Raw genomic sequence first — 22,223 nt, 5'->3', positions numbered from 1 at the left:
TGAATTGTTATTTATAATTTTTGAATTCTCTACTTCTAATATTTTGAGTTTGAATGGTTAATTCTAATAAATCTTTTTGAAATATATTGTTCGTACTAAACATATACTTTTTTTATTTCCAAAAATATTTAGATAACATATTAGTAAAATAAGTGATAGTGAAACTTATTTGTCACATAAGAACGTTTAAAAATGAGTATATAAAATGTATTCTCACAATTACATTCATTTTTAAGAGGCACTAAGTAATTGAATTTTAAGTGACCACAATATTTAATAGTTAGTTCACATCAAATTATTTGACACCAACTTGAACGCAATTTTAGTGGCAAACATTGATTACAACATAACTTCACACAATGTTCATCTATTTAATTATAGTGACAAAGTAATTGTAACAACTAATTACTCGTCACAATTATCATATATTAGTACAAAAACTTGAAATCAAAACAATTATTGTCACAATTTAGTAATTTTGGTTACGAAATTATAGATCGTCACAAATATTTGTAACAATTTCATCACAAAAAGTAACAATATTAGTGACAACAATATTTTTCCTCAGAATTGCTTATCATTTCTAATGATACTACCCAATTGTAATTTTATTGACAAAAAAAAGATTGTCACAAATATTATAAACAAGAGTGACGAACAACTATTTGTCACAAAATGTACAAAAATATGTGTCGATATTATATTTTGTCACAATTACTTTCGTTCCCGCCATAATTATAATGCCGCCAAAATGCACATGCATTTAGTGACAAAAAATAGTGACAACGTATGTTATGACACTATTATTCTTGTTATAGTGACAACTTATTCATAACAAATACTTGTCACAATTATCATATTACCCGTGACAAAAAAAAATGTTATCACAATTATCCCACACAAAAGTGTCAAATTATTTTTTTGGTCACAAAAAGGGTATTATTTGTGACTAAATTATGAAGTGTCACAAACGTTTTGTCACTAAATGTCTTCATTCTTGTAGTGAAGGGGAAATAATCGTCACTTTTAAAATAATTGAGGAGGGGGAGGGGGGCAAATGTGGATACATGATTAATTCATAGGGGAGGGGGGAACACTATAAGCATATAACTCACGAGAGAAATACTAATTCCCTTTAAAAATAAAAAAATTATTTAAAAAATAACAATAGTGATCAATAATAGTGATGGAGGAATGGGGCAAATTATTGTGTAGACCATGGTCCACATAGCCGTTATGTGGACTATGAATATAAGATACATTTTTATTATACTAAAAGTTAGGGGTGAGAAAAAAATCGGACCGATCGAAAAACCCCCCAACATCTCGAATATTTCAATTTTCAGTTATTAAGGTTAAAAAATTTCGATTATTTGGTCGGTTATCAGTTTTTTAAGAGAAACCCGAAAATCAACCGAAAAACCCAAGATTAATCGAAAGGAAAAATAATAATCTAACCTCATCCCATTTTTTTTTCCTACAAAAATACCAAATATGGTTGTGAAGATTGCAATCCTTCTCGCCTGAAAACATATACATTCTGAATTTCCAGAGAATCTGGCCAGGCTGAGCACACAAACTCCAATGCTTTGCCCCCTTTTTTCTTCTCTATGTCCACTAGCAAGCTAATATGAAGCCTCACATCTTCACTAGTTTCATTTCCAGATTTGGGTACAGAAATTGAACCATCGAACATTGTAGCTTCAACTTTAATTTATTCATTCTGCTGAAATTTAGCCCTCAAAGTAAATATGTAATCCACTGGACCACTGCTCCCCTGAATGATCTTCAATCGTAAATTCATTTGAACATATATGTGGACAAGGTTTTGCACTTTTGCATTTAATAGTTACTGCATTTTTATTTAGGTTGTCCTCTCTCTTGTATTCTTATTCTAGATTTTATCGGTTATATTTAACCGATCGAAAATTGATCGAAACCGATCGATTCTCACCCCTACTAAAAGTACATTATTTTTGTATTGAAGGTACATTATTTCATAGTATATACAAAATAATGTACTTTCAATACTTAAATAATGTACTTTATGTATAAAAATAATGTATTTTTAATATATTAAAAATGTATTTTTTATTTATGGTCCACATGGCGGTGTAGACCAAGGTCTATGCAATAATGAACGGAGGAATGGAGCTTGGGCCCAAAGTCAATTGGGCAAAAGAGTGGAGATTGGAGAGCTAATTGGGTCTAGTGGCAATCAAAATTCATGGGAAATGCTTTTGGGGTCTAAACATAAAGAGAAGAAAGTTAGGGGATGTGAAGTGGCTGAGAAGTAGAGTTAAGACATCTTTTTAAAAATATATTTACATGATTCTATTTCTTTATTACATGTATTTCTATTCTATCATGAACAATAATTTTTGTAAAATATTTATATCTATTGTATATGCACGGAACAATATCTAATTTTAAAAAAAATGTCAACATTAACTAGATCTAGACTATAATGATTGAAGCCTAAACTTTGACTATTGAACCATATCATTCGTTTATATATTGCTGTTAAATATGAAGGCACAGATATTGTTTAGGTTCAATAAGTATTATCTAAAACTAAGGGTGCGTTTGGTTCGCACATGGGAATCGGAATCGGAATGGGTATCAAAAACTTGGTAATGGTAATGGGTTTTGGTGAAAGTATTTAGCATGTTTGGTAGTTGGGTGGAATGGGAATGGTTATTAATTGTTGGGGAAGAAAGGAGGAAGAGGGATGAAACTCTTATTTAATAAGGGTATGGGTTTTCTCATTAATGGGGTATTCCAAACCCATAGTAGCATTCACAAAACCTATCAACCAAACACAAGCAATCACTTTCATACCCATTCCTTATACCTAAACCCACCAACCAAACACACCCTAACAATAATTGAAAGTTAAAGGTTAAAAGTATAGAAATTAATCAAATTATTAATAAGAGGTTTAAATTGATTTTTCTTGTAACTAAATCAAAATTGGAGTGGATTTCAAAAAAAAAAATCAAAATTGGGGTGTTTATCAACTACCATGTAGTGTGATGACATCTGGTTACCATTATAAATGCATGGATGGTAATAGGTTCAAATCTTCGTGGCGGGACTTAGATTCTTTGATTTGAAAATGTTTGAGAAAATATATAACAGAGTTAATTACCGATTTGGTCCATCGACTATTGGGATTTCACCACTTTGGTCCTCGACAATTTTTCTTGCCCAATTAAGTCATCAACTTTTAAAAATTAACCAATTTGATCTTCCGTTTATTTTGGTGTTAAACAACCGTTAAATCAGGACCAAATTGGTGAAATCTAAATAGTGAAAGGACCATTTTGGTAATTAATTTTGACTGAAATGGTCCCTTGACTATAGTGAAATTATTAATTTGGTCCCGATTTAACGAATATCAAATGGTAAAATAAATGGGGAGACCAAATTGGTTAATTTTTTCAAAGTCGATGACTTAATTGGGTAAGAAAAATTGTCGAGGATCAAAGTGGTGAAATCTCAATAGTCGAGAGACCAAATCGGTAATTAACTCATATAGAACATAATCAATATATACTACATTGTAAAGAATCAGGAGTATTAAAAAAAATAAAATTGGGCGGATCTTGAAAACAAATTGGGCGGATCTGTTTTTGGGGTCTAAACAGAAAGAGAAGAAAGTTAGGGGATGAAGTGGCTGAGAAGTAGAGTTAAGACATCTATTTAAAAATATATTACATGATTCTATTTTTTTATTACATGTATTTCTATTTTATGACGAATAATAATTTTTGTAAAATATTTATATCTATTATATATGGTCGTGCATCGCACGGAACAATATCTAATTTTAAAAAAAAAATTGTCAACATTAACTAGATCAGGACTATAATGATTGAAGCCTAAACTTTGACTCTTGAACCATATCATTCGTTTATATATTGCTGTTAAGTATGAAGGCACAAATATTGTTTCGGTTCAATAAGTATTATCTAAAACTAACAATAATTGAAAAAAGGTTAAACGTATAGAAATTAATCAAATTATTAATAAGAGGTTAAAATTGATTTTTATTGTAACTAAATGAAAATTGGGGTTTTTCAAAAAAAAAAATCAAAATTGGGTTGTTTATCAACTACCATGTAGTGTGATGACATCTGGTTACCATTATAAATGCATGGATGGTAATAGATTCAAATCTTCGTGGGCGGGACTTAGATTCTTTGATTTGAAAATATTTGAGAAAATATAAAACATAATCAACAACTACATTGTAAAGAATTAAAAGTATTTAAAAAAAAAAATCAAAATTGGGCGGATCTTGAAAACAAATTGGGCGGATCTTTTAGTAATAAAATCGACCCGTGCAATATTTGAACCATCTCATCGGATTCGACCGTTAGATTCAAATTTGAAATCCTACACAGTTTTCCTCCATCTTCTTCATTCTTCAGTCACCAAGCAAACCAAAAGCCAAAACATTCACAAGAAACCATGAAATCACTCGATTCAACGCCCTCCTCTTCTGTAAAATCATCGACCACCACAGATTCTGAAACCAGGGACAGCTGCTATTTTCCCGGATGTCGAAAAGATGCCAACTGCAAATGTGAAATCTGCATAGCGAGCATCAATGCCACCCTTGATCTGATGCCCAAAACCATCCAGAGAAACTCCCTCGGTAAATTCTCCGCAGCGAAGGCCCGTAGAAATCCTCGCAGCCCCGTTTTGTTCGATCCCTCCAGCTTTTCGACGCCCAGATCGAGCAGGAATCCATCTGCTCCGGTGTCTCCTCCCTCGAATTCAAGCGCAAGCGCGAGTTTTTTAAAGGAAGTGGAGAGGGAGAAGAAGGAATGTGGGTTTGGGGCAGTGATGGTGAGGTTCTTGGTAGGGCTAAGCTTGGTGTTTGTGGTGGAATATGGGGTTTCTAGTGTGGTTTCTGGGGTTTTTGAGCCGGAATTGTCATTGGATGTTGTCAGGAAATTGAGTGAAAAATCATGGGTTTCAAATGATTTGAATGAAAGATTGAATTTCTTCAGGAATGAGATGGAAAAGTTAGTAGATGATGAAGTGTCAAACTGCAGCAGCTCTTTCTATTCTCAGTGGAAAGTCAACCAGGTCTGTTCTTTCTGCTTCTTCAAAGATCATTCATGTCGGGCGGAGGCCGGTAAGGGCCAAGTCTATCATCACGTGGCTAAAGAGATTATTGGGCGGAGGTCGATAAAAGGCTAAATCCAACACCCAAACTGTCAAAAATATGATGACAGTTTATAAAGAAATAAAGTTGCGCATTCGCGAAGTAGTAATAAGCGGTTATCTTAACAAGTGGTATTTGAGTCATGGGTTGGGTTCGAGTCTCAGTAAGAGTAGCACTATGTGGCTAGGGAATTGTTGGGCGGAGACCTATAAAAAGCCAAGTCCAATACCCTGACTTTAGAAAATGTGATACGGGTGTATAAAGAAATGAAGTTGCGACTTTGCTACTTGTTATAACTTCTAACAATTCAAAAATTTTGTTATGTTTCTACAATTTTGCTGATTAGATATGGTTTGACTGGATTTATAGGATGGGTTGCTTTTGAATTCAAGATGCACCTTATACGAATCCATCTCAGAAGAAGTGAGCATTTGGGGATGGCCACTGCAGACTGCTGGATTGCTCACTGCAGGATATTCTTCAAGATCTTTTACTCTATTATCAGGAAGACTTACTGAGGTACTGAACTAATTTGGGGGAGTTAATCATCTCTATATACCCTTAATTTTGAAACAATTTATGTTCTTATCTAATCTGTGTGACTCTTGTTACATATAAATGTAGTGTAAAAATTAACTGAATATAGGGGTTAATCATTTCTATATACTCTTAATTTTGAAACAATTTATGTTCTTATCTAATCTATGTGACTCTTGTTAGTTAGATATAAATGTAGTGTAAGATTAACTTAATACAAAATTTTCGAGGAAAACATGACCTTGTAGTGAATGCGGAAGCAGTTCTACAACGTTAGCCGTTTTTGTCTCATATTGACTTAGAACGTTTTTGTCTCATATTGACTTAGAACCTTAGATTGTGTGATCTCATCAATACATGCTTTATATTAGGCAAAGTCTAGATGACTATCAATTTCTAATAATTTAGTCTAACCAAACTACTTAATAAGTCTAGTCAACTTACATCACTTAATTAAGGCCTTAATATATATAGCATATTTATACAGAAAAACCAACAACTCTTTCGTTATTTATGTGTTTTTTTGTAACAGTGGTCTAATGGAGAAACAAGTTACAGAATAATGAATGTTAATAGTTCATGGACACAAAGGAAATGGAGTTCTTCTGCTGTGCAGTTAGATCCAAACACCTGGATTCTTGAATATAATGAGAGCCCTATGAGGGAAAACGCCAGATTTGTTTCAGCAGTTGTGGAGTTCCTCAAGTTCAGGTTCACAAGAGAGTTTGAAATGTTGAAGGAAGAGTTCTTCTGGCTTTTGTCTCCCTTCAAAAGCCATCTCAGAGGAGGGAAGAGTTTTCATGTCCCAACCTAAGAAAAATGCTTTTCTCTGTAACTTCTCATGATATGAAATATAATTTGATTCTCATTCCTCATGAGAGAAGCTAGCTATTCATCCTTTCTCCAATTCTCATTGTTTTGGTGTTTCTTCAGCTATTGAAAGTTGAGTTTAGATACAATGATTTAGCTAGCTTTGTCATCTGGTGTGTTGTATTCTTTTTGTATATTCATTTGTTTTGCTGTTCATCTAGACCACAACAAACTTGCTAAAATTTCCTCAACAAACTGTTTAGCTTGATTCATCACACCCCATGATTAGCATGATAAAATGATGCCCAGACAGCCCAGTAAAGAAGAAGATGTTAGAAGAGGATAAAAAAAAAAACTTTGTTTTCAAGAACCCTATGTAGTGAGTTACGGTTAAATTTTTCATATCCATCAATCACAATACCTTATCTCATAGCATCCTTTGAAGCATTTCATCAAACAGAAACCTGGCATTCGTACTCTATCAACCGTAGACGACACAATGGTAATGACAAATGTTTTTTAATAGGTTTGTGTGTGGGAAATGAGAAGAGTTGGGTCAGGTCGAGTCAATATGCATGTAATACTAAATCAAGAACAAAATGTTTGTTACTGGTAAGGAAAACGTAATAGTACTATTTAAGACAAATGTAATACTTTTATATTCTTGATGTAAAAGTATTACTATTTCTATAAAAAAAAATATTATATTTTTCCTTATAAGTAATTTGCCCTTATCAAGGGAAAGAAATGTAATATTTTTCTATGAAAAAAAAAAGTTTACATCAAAATATAAAAGTATTACATTTGTTTTCAAAAGTATTACATTTTTCCTCATAAGTAATAAACATTTTATCATTGATTTAGTATTACATGTGTTAGTATAACTATTATATTTCATCTTGACCTGACACGTCTTACGGACAAGAATCCGTAATGTAGTCTCACACAAGTTTTTACCTTTTTAATAAATTGAGATGAACAATTTTATCAACATACAAAGTTCATAAAACTCAATGAAAATGAATAAGAATAAATCTTATATATAGCACTTGATTAGATATATTTTTTTCCTTCTCAAGAGGTTGAATGCCAAGCTAAGTAGCTTATAGCTTAATGACACTTTGTGGCTCTCCCAAATGGGGAAGCACAGACTTGAACCCAAAATTTTCTAAATGTTTAGACGGAAGGGCAAAAACTTGTGTAAGACCGTCTCACCATGAGACGGGTCGGGTCGGGGTCGAGTCAATATGCATATGTAACACTTATATGCACAAATGTCATACTTATATGCTTAAATGCAATACTAATCAGGAATAAAATTTTTGTTACTTATAAGGGTAAATGTAATACTTTTAAGGGAAAATACAATACTTTTACATTTCGATTTAAAAGTATTACATTTTATCATAAAAGTATTATATTTGCCCTTATTTTATAAGGGGCAGTTGTCAACATTACTTATTATGAAAAATGTATTACTTTTTCTCTTATAAGTAACAAAAATTGTATTCTTGATTAGTGTTATATTTGAGCATATAAGTATGACATTTGCACATATAAGTATGACATTTGCATGGTGCTTTGACCCGACCCGACCCGTCTCACGAATAAGGATCCGTGAGACGGTCTCACACAAGTGTGACCCAGACGGAAGACATTTTCTAAATTATTTATTTTTATATACTTATCTTTTCCATCATATCTTTTCAAGCTAGTTTTTGAATTATTATTACCACCACCATAACACCATCATCACCACTACTACCCCAACAACAATCACCACACCACTTATTATTATTATTGTTATTATTACTATTACTATTACTATTATTATTATTATGTAACAAATAGTATATTCATGCCAAGACCTTGTGGTCTAGTGGCATTAAGTTGCACTCCCAAATGAGAGGTTGTTGGTTTGAGCCTAACCATTTTTCAGAAAACATTTTCTAAGTTATTACTCCGTAAGTAATAAAATAATAAGAGTGAATTTCATTTTTTGTCCTTAAATTATATGTGACAGTTCACTTTTAGTTCTTTTTCAAAAATCCCATTTGGTCCTAGTATTATTGTAGCATGACAATTTTTTGTCATTCGCCTACAAAATTATTGAACTGTTGTTAAATACAATGACATTTTGGACTTTTTTTGTACAAAGTGAGTTGACTCGTTATATTTTTATTTTTAATTTTTTGAAAAAAATCATAATTGAAGACCTAAATGCCATTGTATTTTATAAAATTTAACTGTTTTTTTTTATAGAGGACCAAAAATAGTTATGTCATAATAATATTAGGACCAAAGGGGAATCTTTTGAAAAAAAAAGGACTAAAAATGAATTGTCACATATAAATTTAAAACAAAAAAAAAAGGAATTTTTTGAGTACTACTGCCAAAGACCTTGTGGTCTAATCGCACCAGGTGTCCGGGTTTACACTCTCACATGAATGATGGGAGTGGGTTCGAGCCTTAGTGGAGGCAACTGTTGACTCTTTGTGTTTCAGTAGGTTGAGAAAGTAGAATTGACTCTTTGTGCCAATATGAACAGATACTATATTGTAACAGAGTCTACTCAAAAAAACTCAGTAACACAATACATTCACGTTGCCCCAAATATAGTTACTTTATTGCAAATTATTTTTGGACCCGGGTCACCCTTGTTACTTTGTAGACTTGGTTTGCTCAACCCATAAACAAAACTACTATTGTGGGCCAAGTCGGAATGGTTGGGCAATTTATATCATGGACCAGGGTCCACACATACACGTGCTACATATTTACATATTTTTCAAATCTTATTTAGGTAATAATTTGTATTCATAGGCACATAATTCACAACACAAGATACAAAAATTCATAACATAAAACATAATTACTAATTTGTTTTAAATACATAATCCATACTCGCACAAAGAGTCAATTTGCATCCACTAAGGCTCAACCTCATGACCTCCCATATGGGAGAGTCACTACATATCATATGAACATAAGGCGCTTGGTTAATGAGTCCTATATTATTTGCTACAAATAAAATAATGCCCGACCCTTTACAATAACCAATTATTCTACCCTTGACAAAGTTCATCTTGTATTGTAAATCCCGATTTAAAAATTATATACATGTAGACATAAAGTTAACATATTATGTGCCTTTAGGGATGATCATAGTTCGGTTCAAATCGTCCAGTTCGAATCAAACCGTGTACTGTAGGAAGCGAATCGGAATCGAAACTGTACAAACGATTTTGGTTCCAGTTCTCGTTCCAACTTGTAAGAAAAAACAATTTAAAGTTTAATCATTATTTGATTAAATTTTAAATAATTATTATTTGATTAAATATTAAGTGACAATTATTTGATTAAAGTATAAGCTTTATATAACAATTTAAAGTTTAACTTTAACAATTATTCGTATTTTTAATTTAACTTTAAAGTTTAAATATTTGATATAACCATTGTAAAAAATTATAATGAAAGACTTTCAAAAAAATAAATAATTGTTGAATTTTGACTTTTTAAAAATCAATTAGAACCAATGGATCAAACTGGAACCGGAACCTTCCTAGTGGATTTCGGTTTCGGTTTGCCATTTTCTGAAATCGAGAACCGTCGGTTCAGAACCAAAACTGGATTGGAAACGAACCATAATTTACACATGTGTGCCTTCAATTAATAAATTATGTGTTTTCTTTTGGGGTAAGTTCACGAGGTCTTTCTCTGTCCGTGTAACGGTCCAGGCCCACCCACGTTCGCTCCGGGAGGCACAAGAGCTGGCCTAGGGGTAGACATTCTATGAATGAACAATTACCGTTCTCAAAATCTGAAGTTACAAGAAGAATGTTACCAAAGAAAAATGAGTCTTAGGTACGCATTCCAAATTAGATTTCTTTAAAAAAAGGCCTAGACAAAATATGTAGTGTAAAAAACAAGGTGCAAAATTAAAGTAGTCACATCGGTTGAAAATCAGAAAAAGCAAGGTCCAGTTCATGATTTCAGGAAATGATAAACCAGAATGAACTAGCAGTTCGACTTAAACTGCATATTCAAACTTTTTATTTTGGTAAATTTTAATTTTTAAAATAGTTCAAATTCTACATTTATTTTATTTTTTTTCTAGTTCGGAATTAGAACTGACGGATCCGGTTATGAACCGCAACCAGAATCGTCCCTACGGTTTCTATTCGGTTGCAACAGTGTTAAATTAGTTCGAACCGAATCATAGTCATTCCTACATATAAGTAATAATTTGTTAGAGAAAAAAATAAATGAAATATTTATTTTAAAGGTAAAAATGTCCATTTAAAATAGGGATAAATGTCAAATATGTCCCTAAACTTTACACCAAAAGTCAATTAGACCCCTAAACTTTTAAAGAGGCCAATTAAACTCTCAAACATGTCAAATTGAGGCAATGAAGCCCCCAAACAGGTAAATGACCAGTTATTATAGGTCATTTGTATTAGTCCGGTGATGACGACTTCCGGCGAACGGCGACAACCGAGTCGTCGCCGGTCGCCATCTCCGATGACTCGCGGGAGAAGGCAAACTGGTGACTTTTTCCGGCTATTTTTATCGGTAACATGTTGGTTACTGGTAAGTTTGATGTATTTGACTCAATTTGACATGTTTGACGGTTTAGTTGATCCTTTTTAAAGTTTAGGGATTTAATTGACATTTGGTGTAAAGTTTAGAGGTTTATTTGACCATTTTCCCTTTAAAATAAAATGAGAAAAATTGTCACTTTCAAAATAATTGAGAGGCTAATGTGAATACATGAATAATTCAAAGAGAAAAAAATGCTATATACATATAATTCAAGGAGAGAAAATGTCATTTTCTTCTCAAATATGTTTTGAAAAGAATTATAAAAGTTAAAAAATCGTAACAATTAACCCAGCGTTAAAACAATAATACTCATAGTTTTGCCAAGGGACGGAGCTACAATGGGGGCAATGGAGGCAGCTGCCCCACTCACCCCACCCCCAACCCCCACCCCGTATATAGCGTTGTATGTATATATGTATATATAATATCTGTTTTAGATATAAATATATCAAAACAGATATAGTAAACAATGGATTAGCTAGACAAGGTGGTAGATGCGTGCATTTCTTTGTGAAAAGTCGCGTGAATCTCGAAGGCAACATAGTGTCTTTATGGCGCTTCTTTTATAGCTTTTTTAATAATACATATATATAAACTAAAAATAGATAAATGTAAAAAAAAGAAGGTTAGGTTGATTAGTTGGTAGATGTGTGTTTGTGCTAAGAAATGTTATGATCAATTCCTTTCATTGCTTCGACAAAGCTTTATGAATTTTTTAATATATATATATATATATATATATATATATATATATTTATTTATTTATTTATTTATTAATAATGAGATATGTAATTTATAGTGCGTTTTCTATTTGAATTATTTTATAAAATTAATTATGTTTCATATTTTGTTATGAATATTTTTAAAAAATTTTGATTTGTTTTATTTTTCGCCTATATCCAACAATATTTATGATTATATTTTTAAATTGTTTTTGTTTTTAACCATCGCTTTTATTGTAATATTCCGTTCACTGGAAGTAATTTCTGATTCCGTCCCTAATTTTGTCCGCACGAGATTAGCTTATTTGTTCAATAAATAATTTTTTTTTTTTTGAGAAAATAATACCCGTGGTTTTTGTACCTTTTCCAAGATTGACAACAGGTTAGAGGCTTAGAATTGCCGACCCGCTTCCCATTCATTTGCCGTGATAGAAAAGTGAAAACGAACCAAAATTCATTTGCCGACCCGCTTGCATTCTTGCTTGCTTTTCTTCAACTTGAAAAATCCCAAGTACCGGTGCCAAATACATTAACACACTTGACACAGCCCAACCAAAACAACTGATAATGGCGCTCATAGAAGCCGATGAACTTCTCCGTCTCCAGAAGGTTAATCCAACCCCCTATTCGCTTAACAATTGAATCTTTGTGAGCGCACTCCATTTTTTGGATGGAGTTTTCCGCTTTTTCTTGATCTGGGTTTTGTGTGTTTCAACACTTGTGTTGATTGGGTTCTGTTATTTATGTGTTTAATCTTCCCCTCTTTGGCTCTTGTATTTGGGTACTAAATGCTGTCATTTGACTCTAAATTGTAATGTAGGTGTCACTGACAAGGGAAGAAGCAGAAATACTAAATTCTTGGAGGAACAATGCTATTAGGGATTTGGGTATCGGCATGGGTATTGCTTCCATTGCTAGTTGGTTAGGTACATTATCTAAACACCGTAGAATTTTGAGTTCTAGTCAAATTGGTTTTTACTCTACATATGTATTTAGATGTACTATCTCCTGTGGCTGTTTATTGATACTTATGTTTGGTTTCTGACCAAGGTTATTCATTGAATAAAAGACTTGGATATGCCTTCTTTTATTTTTGGCTATGAAGATTAATATTAGAATCCATTTTTGGGTCAAAAAATAAGTAGGAGGTCTACTCATGTACAGTTTGCTTGCATTAGTTCAAGTATGTGTGGTTGTAAGTCACACTCACATGCCCTGTTTGTTTGGCATTCACAGAATTAAATGTCTTATGAGTTATATCCTGTATACTTGATGCCCTTTGCTGTGTTTTCTCTACACTGATTAATGGATTCAAAGACTAGAATTCAGGCATATAAGGTGAAGTGTTCGTATGTGCAATCAACTAAGTCTAGCCTTGTACATATCATTATTAGTTATTACATAATTACAAACTGGTTTTGTTCTTGTATTGTTCTCCGCATGACCATTTTACTTTGTGTTCTGTTGCACCTGCAGTATATACAACTCGTGAATTGCCTAGCTAAATTATCTCATTTTCCTTTATTTTTCTGCAGTAACTGGAAGGCTAAATAATTTTTTTCGTGCTAACATCGCAGCAGGTAACACCTAAAGTATTTCACTGTTCTAAATTTTCAGTCCATATTGTTAGACTTCACATTTATAAATTTGTGGTTCCATCTTCTTTACCTGGCACCAATTCATGTAATCTTCAAAATAGTTATGAGTAGATGCAATCGAGAGATTAATTATACCTCTCTAGACACCACTTATAGAAAAGGAAAATAAAGATGTGGTGGCCATGAGCATATTAAAACTTTAAGGTTCTTTCTTACTGAAACATGTGTATATTTGTGGACATTTTCCATTTCAAACATTTTTTTCCAGTTTTTATTTGCTTTGCAAAATTACATAACACTTTCTTAGTTGGAAATTTGTAAGTATTCCAATTTAAAAAACAATGAAGCTTGTTGAAATTTGGATTATTCTTCATGTAGAAAAAACTAATGCAGGTGTGGGTGGGTGGCAGTGTTCTGTCTTCTCTGGTTGTGGGTGGGGCTGTGGGGGTTGTATCAATTGTGGCCAGTTGATGGTGGTTGCCCTGATACATTATGGGGGCTTGGTGGACTAGTGGTTATTTCTAGGAAGTTCATGTAATTGGAGAAGCCTTATTTTTTACAATTACATTACATAGTTTAGTTATTTGGAAACTACTAAATAGTTATTAGCGTATTATTTAGGTTAGTTATTTGGGATCTACTAAATAGTGTTATTTAGCTTATTACACTTCTTAGTTTGGAATGGAAGCAGAATTTTCATCCCAATATTAGGGTCAAGGGGGTTTTGGGTCTCAAGAAACCCAACTTTTTCTTTTCGTTTTCCAACTACTATTCTTTGTTCTTTTTCCGTTGTGTTTTCTTGCTTATGTAGTCAACATGCAACATTGGTTCTGATGCCGTTGTCTTGGGTGTCAGTTGGTTTTAGTTCAGCTCTCTCTCGGAATTAGTGAAGGAGTTTCACTTAATAAGAAAGTTCTACAAACAACATCTTGGAGAATTGGGTGAAGATGATGATGAACTAAAACAATCAATAACTAAATTCCTCAAAGACCATTTGAAAACACCAACAACTGATATACCCACTTCCTTGAGCATTCAACAAACAGAGGGTGATGTTACTTCACTCAACGTGGATGATTGATCCTTCACAGTCATTATTGATCATCCATATGTTGAATTGTTGAGATAGTGTTGGATTCAAGCCAGTGTTACAGCCAATCCTAGCGATGGAACCAATGTTATGAGTTCACATTTTAGGCAAACAACACAAAGGGAAAATCCGAAAATAAGGAGGAATAGCAATTGGAAAAGGAAAAGAAAACGCTCTGTTTACTTGAGACCCAAAACTCCATTGTTCCTTATATATTGAGATTAAAATTTTGCTTCCTTAAATTGTAAATAATTGTCCCTTTATCATAGAGCAGTACAATTATTTCTAGACCTAAGAATGATTGATTATTGGGAAAAGGGTCAAATAGACCCCTGAACTTTACTCAAAAGTGCAATTAGGCCCTCGAACTTTAAAAAAGTTCAATTAAACACTTGAACTTGTCATTTTGGTGCGTCTAAACCCAGTACCCGGTTATTCACTTGAAATAACCGGTTACTTTAAATTCCGGCGATATTCCAGCGAGAAAAGAATTTTCTGGCGACAATATTAAAAAAGAAAAAAAAAAAAAAAAACAAACCACCGGAGAAGGCAAGAAGACGACCAGCAGTCGCCTTCTCCCATGGAGAAGGCGACCTTGGTCGTATTTCTAATGGGAGAAGACGACTGCTGCTGGTCGTCTTCTCCCATTAGAAATACGACCAAGGTCGCCTTCTCCATGGGAGAAGGCGACTGCTGGTCGTCTTCTCCCATTAGAAATACGACCAAGGTCGCCTTCTCCATGGGAGAAGGCGACTGCTGGTCGTCTTCTCCCATTAGAAATACGACCAAGGTCGCCTTCTCCATGGGAGAAGGCGACTGCTGGTCGTCTTCTCCCATTAGAAATACGACCAAGGTCGCCTTCTCCATGGGAGAAGGCGACTGCTGGTCGTCTTCTCCCATTAGAAATACGACCAAGGTCGCCTTCTCCATGGGAGAAGGCGACTGCTGGTCGTCTTCTCCCATTAGAAATACGACCAAGGTCGCCTTCTCCATGGGAGAAGGCGACTGCTGGTCGTCTTCTCCCATTAGAAATACGACCAAGGTCGCCTTCTCCATGGGAGAAGGCGACTGCTGGTCGTCTTCTCCCATTAGAAATACGACCAAGGTCGCCTTCTCCATGGGAGAAGGCGACTGCTGGTCGTCTTCTCCCATTAGAAATACGACCAAGGTCGCCTTCTCCATGGGAGAAGGCGACTGCTGGTCGTCTTCTCCCATTAGAAATACGACCAAGGTCGCCTTCTCCATGGGAGAAGGCGACTGCTGGTCGTCTTCTCCCATTAGAAATACGACCAAGGTCGCCTTCTCCATGGGAGAAGGCGACTGCTGGTCGTCTTCTCCCATTAGAAATACGACCAAGGTCGCCTTCTCCATGGGAGAAGGCGACTGCTGGTCGTCTTCTCCCATTAGAAATACGACCAAGGTCGCCTTCTCCATGGGAGAAGGCGACTGCTGGTCGTCTTCTCCCATTAGAAATACGACCAAGGTCGCCTTCTCCATGGGAGAAGGCGACTGCTGGTCGTCTTCTCCCATTAGAAATACGACCAAGGTCGCCTTCTCCATGGGAGAAGGCGACTGCTGGTCGTCTTCTCCCATTAGAAATACGACCAAGGTCGCCTTCTCCATGGGAGAAGGCGACTGCTGGTCGTCTTCTCCCATTAGAAATACGACCAAGGTCGCCTTCTCCATGGGAGAAGGCGACTGCTGGTCGTCTTCTCCCATTGGAGAGGACGACCGGACCGGTCGTCTTCTCCGGGAAAAGACGACCGGTTTCCGGCAGTTTTTTTTTTTTTTTTTTTTGTTTTTTAAAAATTCCGGTTGTGAACAGTAATAATGGCCGGTCAACGTCAATAATTTACCGGAAACTTGTTGGTTACCGGTAAATTAGACTTATTTGACTCATTTTGATAAGTTTAAGTGTTTAATTGAACTTTTTTAAAGTTCGAGGGCCTAATTGCACTTTTGAGTAAAGTTCAGGGGTCTATTTGACCCTTTTCCCTTGATTATTTGGTAGTTTCTAAATAACTAAACTTTCTAAACTAATTTGAAGATAAGCTAAATAATTATTTAGTAGTTTCCAAATAACTAAGCATAATAAGCTAAATAACTATTTAGTAATTTCCTAATAACTAAACTATGTAGTATGTACTCTAATTGTTCTAAAATAAGGCTTCTCCAATCACATCAACTTCCTAAATAACGACACCCTAAAGATGTATCACTGGGAGTGGGAGCAATGGTTGTGTGGTGGTTCACACCATTGTTGTTAGGGCAGACTTTCAATGCGAGGTGCCACCGACCGCCTAGGCGATGAGTACTAAGTTATGCAATAATTTAGCATTTCCAGCATGCGAGAGACATCTTCTTAGGCTCTCAGCTACGTATTAGTAGGTTTTTTTTTTAAGGCGAGGCGAGCTCGTTAGGTCACCAGTCTCCACCAACGGGACGCCTAGGTCATGCCTTAACAACATGGTTCAAACATGATTTTCATGTGGAAAAAGCAAGTGAAATGACCGCTCAATTACTTTTTAAAATTTGGAAAGCATCATATTGAAAAGTTCCACATTCTTTTTTCTTTTTTTAGTGGGGAATCGGAAAATGGAGTTTTTTGTTGTCAAATTTGGAGAACAATCACCTTTCAACATAGAACATTTCTATTTCATCCAGTTTTGAAAGATTGTATTTACTGCGCGGCTAAACAAGCAATGGAGTTTTCAAAAAAATGTGTAGATGAGGTGTATAGAATGAAACTATTGCTGCATCTATCTAATTTATAGTGCTTTCCCCTCCCCCTGCATCTGTTCATACTGAAGTATTTGTGTACATATTTTGTATGTTTTCCTTTGTAAAATCACTTGAGAGATTCCAAAAATGATTCCTTCATGGAGGTTTCTTTCTGTTATCATATTAATGTTATTTTCTCATAGCTGCTGGTATCTCTTTCGGCCTATGGAGATGTTCCAAGTCCCTGGAATCAAGTGTTGAACAGAGTCTCTCACTGCATGGAACTCGATTGCAAAGAGAAGTAGCTGGAATGTATGTTTCTGAATTGTTTTTACCTCGTGTTTTTATTTTCTTTGATTTCTGAATGTCTTTTGTGCATTTCAATTCTAGTATTTATCTTCCCTCTTGAACTGTGTAGTGATTTAGTGTTCCAATACTACAGAATGGTGAAAAAGTACCCACACGATTCTTGGGGAATGCAACTTGTCTCCAAATATTTTGTCTCTGAGAATGTTTACGATGATTCATCATCAGACATGCCAAAACAAAGGTGGCGCTTAAGGAATTTCTTTAGTGCAAATTTGGATTCTTTCCAAAGGACAGTAGAAGACTCTTATGAGAACGCAACTCATTTGGAGGGGAATAATATGAAAAAACCTACTGCCGGAGAAGATTCTTTTGTTTCCAGAAGAAAAACCAACCAGAAGTCTGATCTTGAGCAAAAGAAAGTCGGTGTGAGTTACCTTTTAAAACTCAATCACTACTCTACTAACATACTTTTTTCATTGTAGTATCTGAAAGCACCTATGCACATGTGTTGTCATTGTGCATACAAATGATAAGGGGGGAATTACGGAGGAAATCAAATTTCATTGTTTGGTAGGCAGGAATAAAAGTGTTTGGTAGATATGGGAATTGAAAGGGAAGAAGTGATATAAAAACTAAATGCCCTGTAACAATAATAATAATAATAACTCCCTTTTTGGTAAAGAGGGAGGGGTAGGATTGTCCATACAACACATTTTTTCTTCCCATCTAGCTTGGAATTGCAATCTTGTGTGTATGTGTTGGGGGTGGGGGTAGGATTTTCAGGTCCATGGAATGAGGGAATTGCAATTCCCTCCAAGCAAACAATGTAATTTTACATGTTAAGAATTATGTAGGAAAGGAATTTCAATTCCTTCCAACCAAACAGCCTGTTAGTGTAGCAAACTGAAACTATAGTGTTTTCTGAAAAAGTCTATTTGATACTTCATACCTAACACTCATAGGTAGTTTAGAGTTCTTGTTCTGCTCCAAGCCTCCAACTGAATGCATTATTATACTGTTACAGATGACTGCAGATGACGATGCAACATCAGACCCGTTTGACTGTATTTTCGGGCCTGCTGACAACGTGGATGAGATTCATCACCAATCCCCCGATGCATCCCACACATTGCCTCGAAAACATGGTAGAAGCCACAGGCGATCTCGCCGCAGGCATCAGACACACCACCAGGAGACTTCTGACCCGCACAACCAGTCTTGACACTTCAGGTGCTCCCGACTTGTTTTATGGCGTACTGGACGTGCTTATGACTCAGAAGAAGACTTTCTTGTACTGTTAGATTGTGTATGAATTGATGGTTTATCAAATCTTACTGTTAATTCACAAGGCTACTTAGATAATAAATGGATTTCAGCAGATAGCTTGGTGTAGTGAGTGATAGCTGCTTGTACATATAGGTAAAAAAAAAACTGTAAAGCCAATGAGGCTATGAATTATGATTATGATTTATATTTAAATTAAGTAATCTTTACTGAATATGCAATGGCAATGTGTGGTAAAACTTTTACCTGTTATGGATTGTGATTAGGAATTGCAAATCATTTATAAGGGAAAATGCCATTTTTCTCCTTTGGATTATATGGTTATATTGCTTTTTCTCCCAGAATTATTATGTATTCACATTAGTTCCTTAATTATTTCAAAAGTGACAATTTTTCTCCCTTTTATATTAATAATAAACATTTTTACTCTTAAAAAATAAGTATTTAATTTATTGATGGACTAACGTGAATATATGAATAATTAAGAAAAAAAAAACCTAAAAAAAGTGTCATTTTCTCTATTTCAAGTTGCCTATGGATTGCATTGTAAGTTAAAAAAAACATTCCTATATCCAATAATTTGTATGGAGTAGTATGTTCCAAGAATCTCTATGAATAAAGAAATAACTTTACATTCTACTTTAACTATTTATAACAAACGTCACACTATTCATTTTTATTTATTAGTAGTTCACATTTTTACTATTTAATATTCTATAAATATTTATAGACATCTCATCATCAATCAGTAGTTATATCGTGGACCATGGTCCACAAAGTTTTATGGATCGTGGTTTAAAAACGGCACCGTTTCTTTAAGTAAAGAAATGACTGCCGTCACATTTTAATGGAGCTCCGTAAATGAAATTACAGTTTATCTCAAATGATATTGCCTCACATTTGTTTTTATATTATCAAATGAAACTGTAGATATCGAAGTGAAACTGTAGTTGTGTTGAAAGAAAACTGCAATGTATATAAAATGAAATTGAATAATAGTTTCACATATTTGAGTGTATATTGTCTAATGAAACTGTAGTTATATCGAAATGATATTGTAATTGTGTTATAATGAAATTATAGTGTATATAAAATGAAACTGAATAACAGTTTCACATATTTGAGTGTATACTGTTGAATGAAACTGTAGTTGTGTTAAAAGAAAACTGCAGTGTATATAAAATGAAACTGAATAACAATTTCACATATTTGCGTGTATATTGTCCAATATAATGAAACTGTAGTTATATCGAATGATACTGTAGTTGTGTTGTAATGAAACTATAGTGTATATAAAATGAAAATGAATAACAGTTTCACATATTTGGGTGTATAATATTGAATGAAACTATAGTTATATCGAAATGAAACTGTAGTTGTGTTGAAAGGGAACTGTAGTGTATATAAAATGAAATTGAATATGTTATACACACATAGTTACTTTTTGTGGAACGGCGCGGAACGAATGACGTTTCTTTTCATTACAAGAAACGACACCGTTTGGATGCGTGGAGTACCATGCTTTGTGGACCGCAGTCCACAGTAAAATTTGCAATCTTCAATGGAGTGGGCTTTTTGCAAAAAAAAAATAAAAAAAATGGAGTGGTTTTTCGAGTGGAAGAATGCCCAATGTAAATTTGAACTTATTTTTAAAAATGACATTTAGATGAGTTAGATTGTAAATCAAGATTAAATCACTTTTAACTTAAACTCTTAGAGTTCAAATCTTAGAAATATAATTATCTTAAAATTTATGAAGGACTATTTTGCCATCTACCTAAACTGAACATTTGTTTGAGATTCTTATGTACCCGAGTAAGGACATTTATGATGACGAAAACAAAAGTTAAATTGAAAGTACCACAATTTATAGGATGTTTGGTTAGAAGGAAGGAATTAAGGGGGGAAAATTGTAATTTCGTGAGAAAAGAATAATATTGTAATAAAGTAAGAATTCAAATTACATTATTTCACAAGGAGAAATAGAATTATTGGAATGGAAAGGAAAAAGGTAATATAAATACTAAAAGAGTTAATTCTCAAAATGGTCATTCGACTGTGGCTTTTTCTTAATTTAGTACCTTGACTTTTAATTGCACCTAATATGGTCTCCAGACTATTCAATTTTAAGCCAAACTGGTCAGCCGTTAGATGTGGCGTGAATTGGGTGTTAAAAAGAGAGGCAAAATGGGTAAATCAAGTGTTGTTCTCCAATTTAAAGGATATGCGTCCCCAATTCAGCTGATTGCGCAATTTTCTCTTCAAATTAGGTTATTTCTCTCTTCAAGTTGCATTCAAAATGTGGAAAAATAATTTAAAGGCCAAAAGAGTTCATCTTCAACTTCATTTACAAACTTCCCAAGGCAAAGATTTAAGTATGGAGATGTTCCTATTCGTTTTTGTCACTGTGGGTCACAATGGAGTATCCAAACATCATGGACCAATGAAAATCCCGGTCGGAGATTCTGGGTTTGTGGAGGAAGTAATGTTAGTCAAAACTGTTATCCTTTTATTTATTTATTTATTTTTATTATTAATTTTATGGTATAATGTTGAGAAATTATCTTTACAGGGTAGGGTTGGTTGTGGATTTCAAGAATGGTTTGACCCTCCAATGTGTTATAGATCAAAGAAGATAATTCCCGGACTATTAAGAATAATTAACCGAATGAGGAAGAAATTGAGAGGTTACGGGCAATTGTCAACAGTGGTGATGTTACTCTCCCAAGAACTTGTAATTGTGGCAGTAGAAGATGGTTTTGGTTTAGGTTTAGGTTCATATGTTTCACTGTAATTGTAGTAATAATGTTTGTGTTTTCCCTTAAGTCTAGTACTGTGGAATTGGCTAGTAATTTCCCTAGATTGCTGCCATGAATTATGTGTTTTCAGTATGTAATGAATAAAAGAAACCTTAATGTTTAATGTTGTTCATGTTGGTTGGTCAGAATGTTTACCCATAAAGAGACCTTAATGGTTAGCTGCTCATCAACTTCTTATATATAAATTGCCAAGTTCACAAAACACAATCCAAAATAGAACTAAGCTACTCATATCAACTTCTAACATGCTCATTCTTATATATAAATGGGCAGATTACATGGCTATTCCAAAACATATTACATGGCCATCAAAAAACACAATCCAAAATAAACATCAATTGTCAAGTATCTAAAACAGATTACATAGCCATTCAAAAATAGTTTAATACTAAGATTATGACATTGCCATTCAATGTCTATTGGTTCTTTGCTATTGCCACCAACTTTGGATTTGAAATTCATAGTAGACCTTGTCCTGTACTTCCTCCTTATACCAAGAGTCTTCATGGTATTTGTAGGGGTCCTTTTTGCAGGGGGCCTTTTGGCAGG

The 22,223-nt window shown here is 34.2% G+C and overlaps 2 protein-coding genes across 2 annotated transcripts; both read left to right on the top strand.

Annotated features, from left to right (window-relative positions):
• The first annotated feature begins 4,386 nt into the window (after positions 1-4,386).
• LOC116000411 lies at positions 4,387-6,748 on the top strand. Its single transcript, XM_031240496.1, has 3 exons — positions 4,387-5,100; positions 5,549-5,698; positions 6,249-6,748. The coding sequence occupies exons 1-3, from the start codon at positions 4,477-4,479 to the stop codon at positions 6,528-6,530; spliced, it is 1,056 nt and encodes a 351-aa protein (XP_031096356.1). The 5' UTR covers positions 4,387-4,476; the 3' UTR covers positions 6,531-6,748.
• A 5,507-nt stretch (positions 6,749-12,255) lies between these two features.
• On the top strand, positions 12,256-19,094 carry LOC116016748. Its single transcript, XM_031257134.1, has 6 exons — positions 12,256-12,462; positions 12,674-12,779; positions 13,389-13,433; positions 17,466-17,574; positions 17,705-17,996; positions 18,596-19,094. Exons 1-6 carry the CDS (start codon positions 12,421-12,423, stop codon positions 18,791-18,793), a joined length of 792 nt encoding a protein of 263 aa, XP_031112994.1. The 5' UTR covers positions 12,256-12,420; the 3' UTR covers positions 18,794-19,094.
• Positions 19,095-22,223: the final 3,129 nt, after the last annotated feature.

This window comes from Ipomoea triloba, chromosome 1 (genome assembly GCF_003576645.1).
Source record: "Ipomoea triloba cultivar NCNSP0323 chromosome 1, ASM357664v1".
Taxonomy (NCBI): Eukaryota; Viridiplantae; Streptophyta; class Magnoliopsida; order Solanales; family Convolvulaceae; genus Ipomoea; species Ipomoea triloba.
This window is presented reverse-complemented; position numbering and strand designations above follow the sequence as displayed.

What these genes read in the sequence shown, in the direction of transcription:
- LOC116016748 (XM_031257134.1), top strand. Translation starts at nt 12,421, where the DNA reads ATGGCGCTCATAGAAGCCGATGAACTTCTCCGTCTCCAGAAG. An exon ending in AACTTCTCCGTCTCCAGAAG is followed by an intron (nt 12,463 to 12,673) that starts GTTAATCCAACC and finishes ATTGTAATGTAG; the next exon opens with GTGTCACTGACAAGGGAAGA. An exon ending in CAAAGAGAAGTAGCTGGAAT is followed by an intron (nt 17,575 to 17,704) that starts GTATGTTTCTGA and finishes CCAATACTACAG; the next exon opens with AATGGTGAAAAAGTACCCAC.
- LOC116000411 (XM_031240496.1), top strand. Translation starts at nt 4,477, where the DNA reads ATGAAATCACTCGATTCAACGCCCTCCTCTTCTGTAAAATCATCGACC. An exon ending in CTCAGTGGAAAGTCAACCAG is followed by an intron (nt 5,101 to 5,548) that starts GTCTGTTCTTTC and finishes CTGGATTTATAG; the next exon opens with GATGGGTTGCTTTTGAATTC. An exon ending in TATCAGGAAGACTTACTGAG is followed by an intron (nt 5,699 to 6,248) that starts GTACTGAACTAA and finishes TTTTTGTAACAG; the next exon opens with TGGTCTAATGGAGAAACAAG.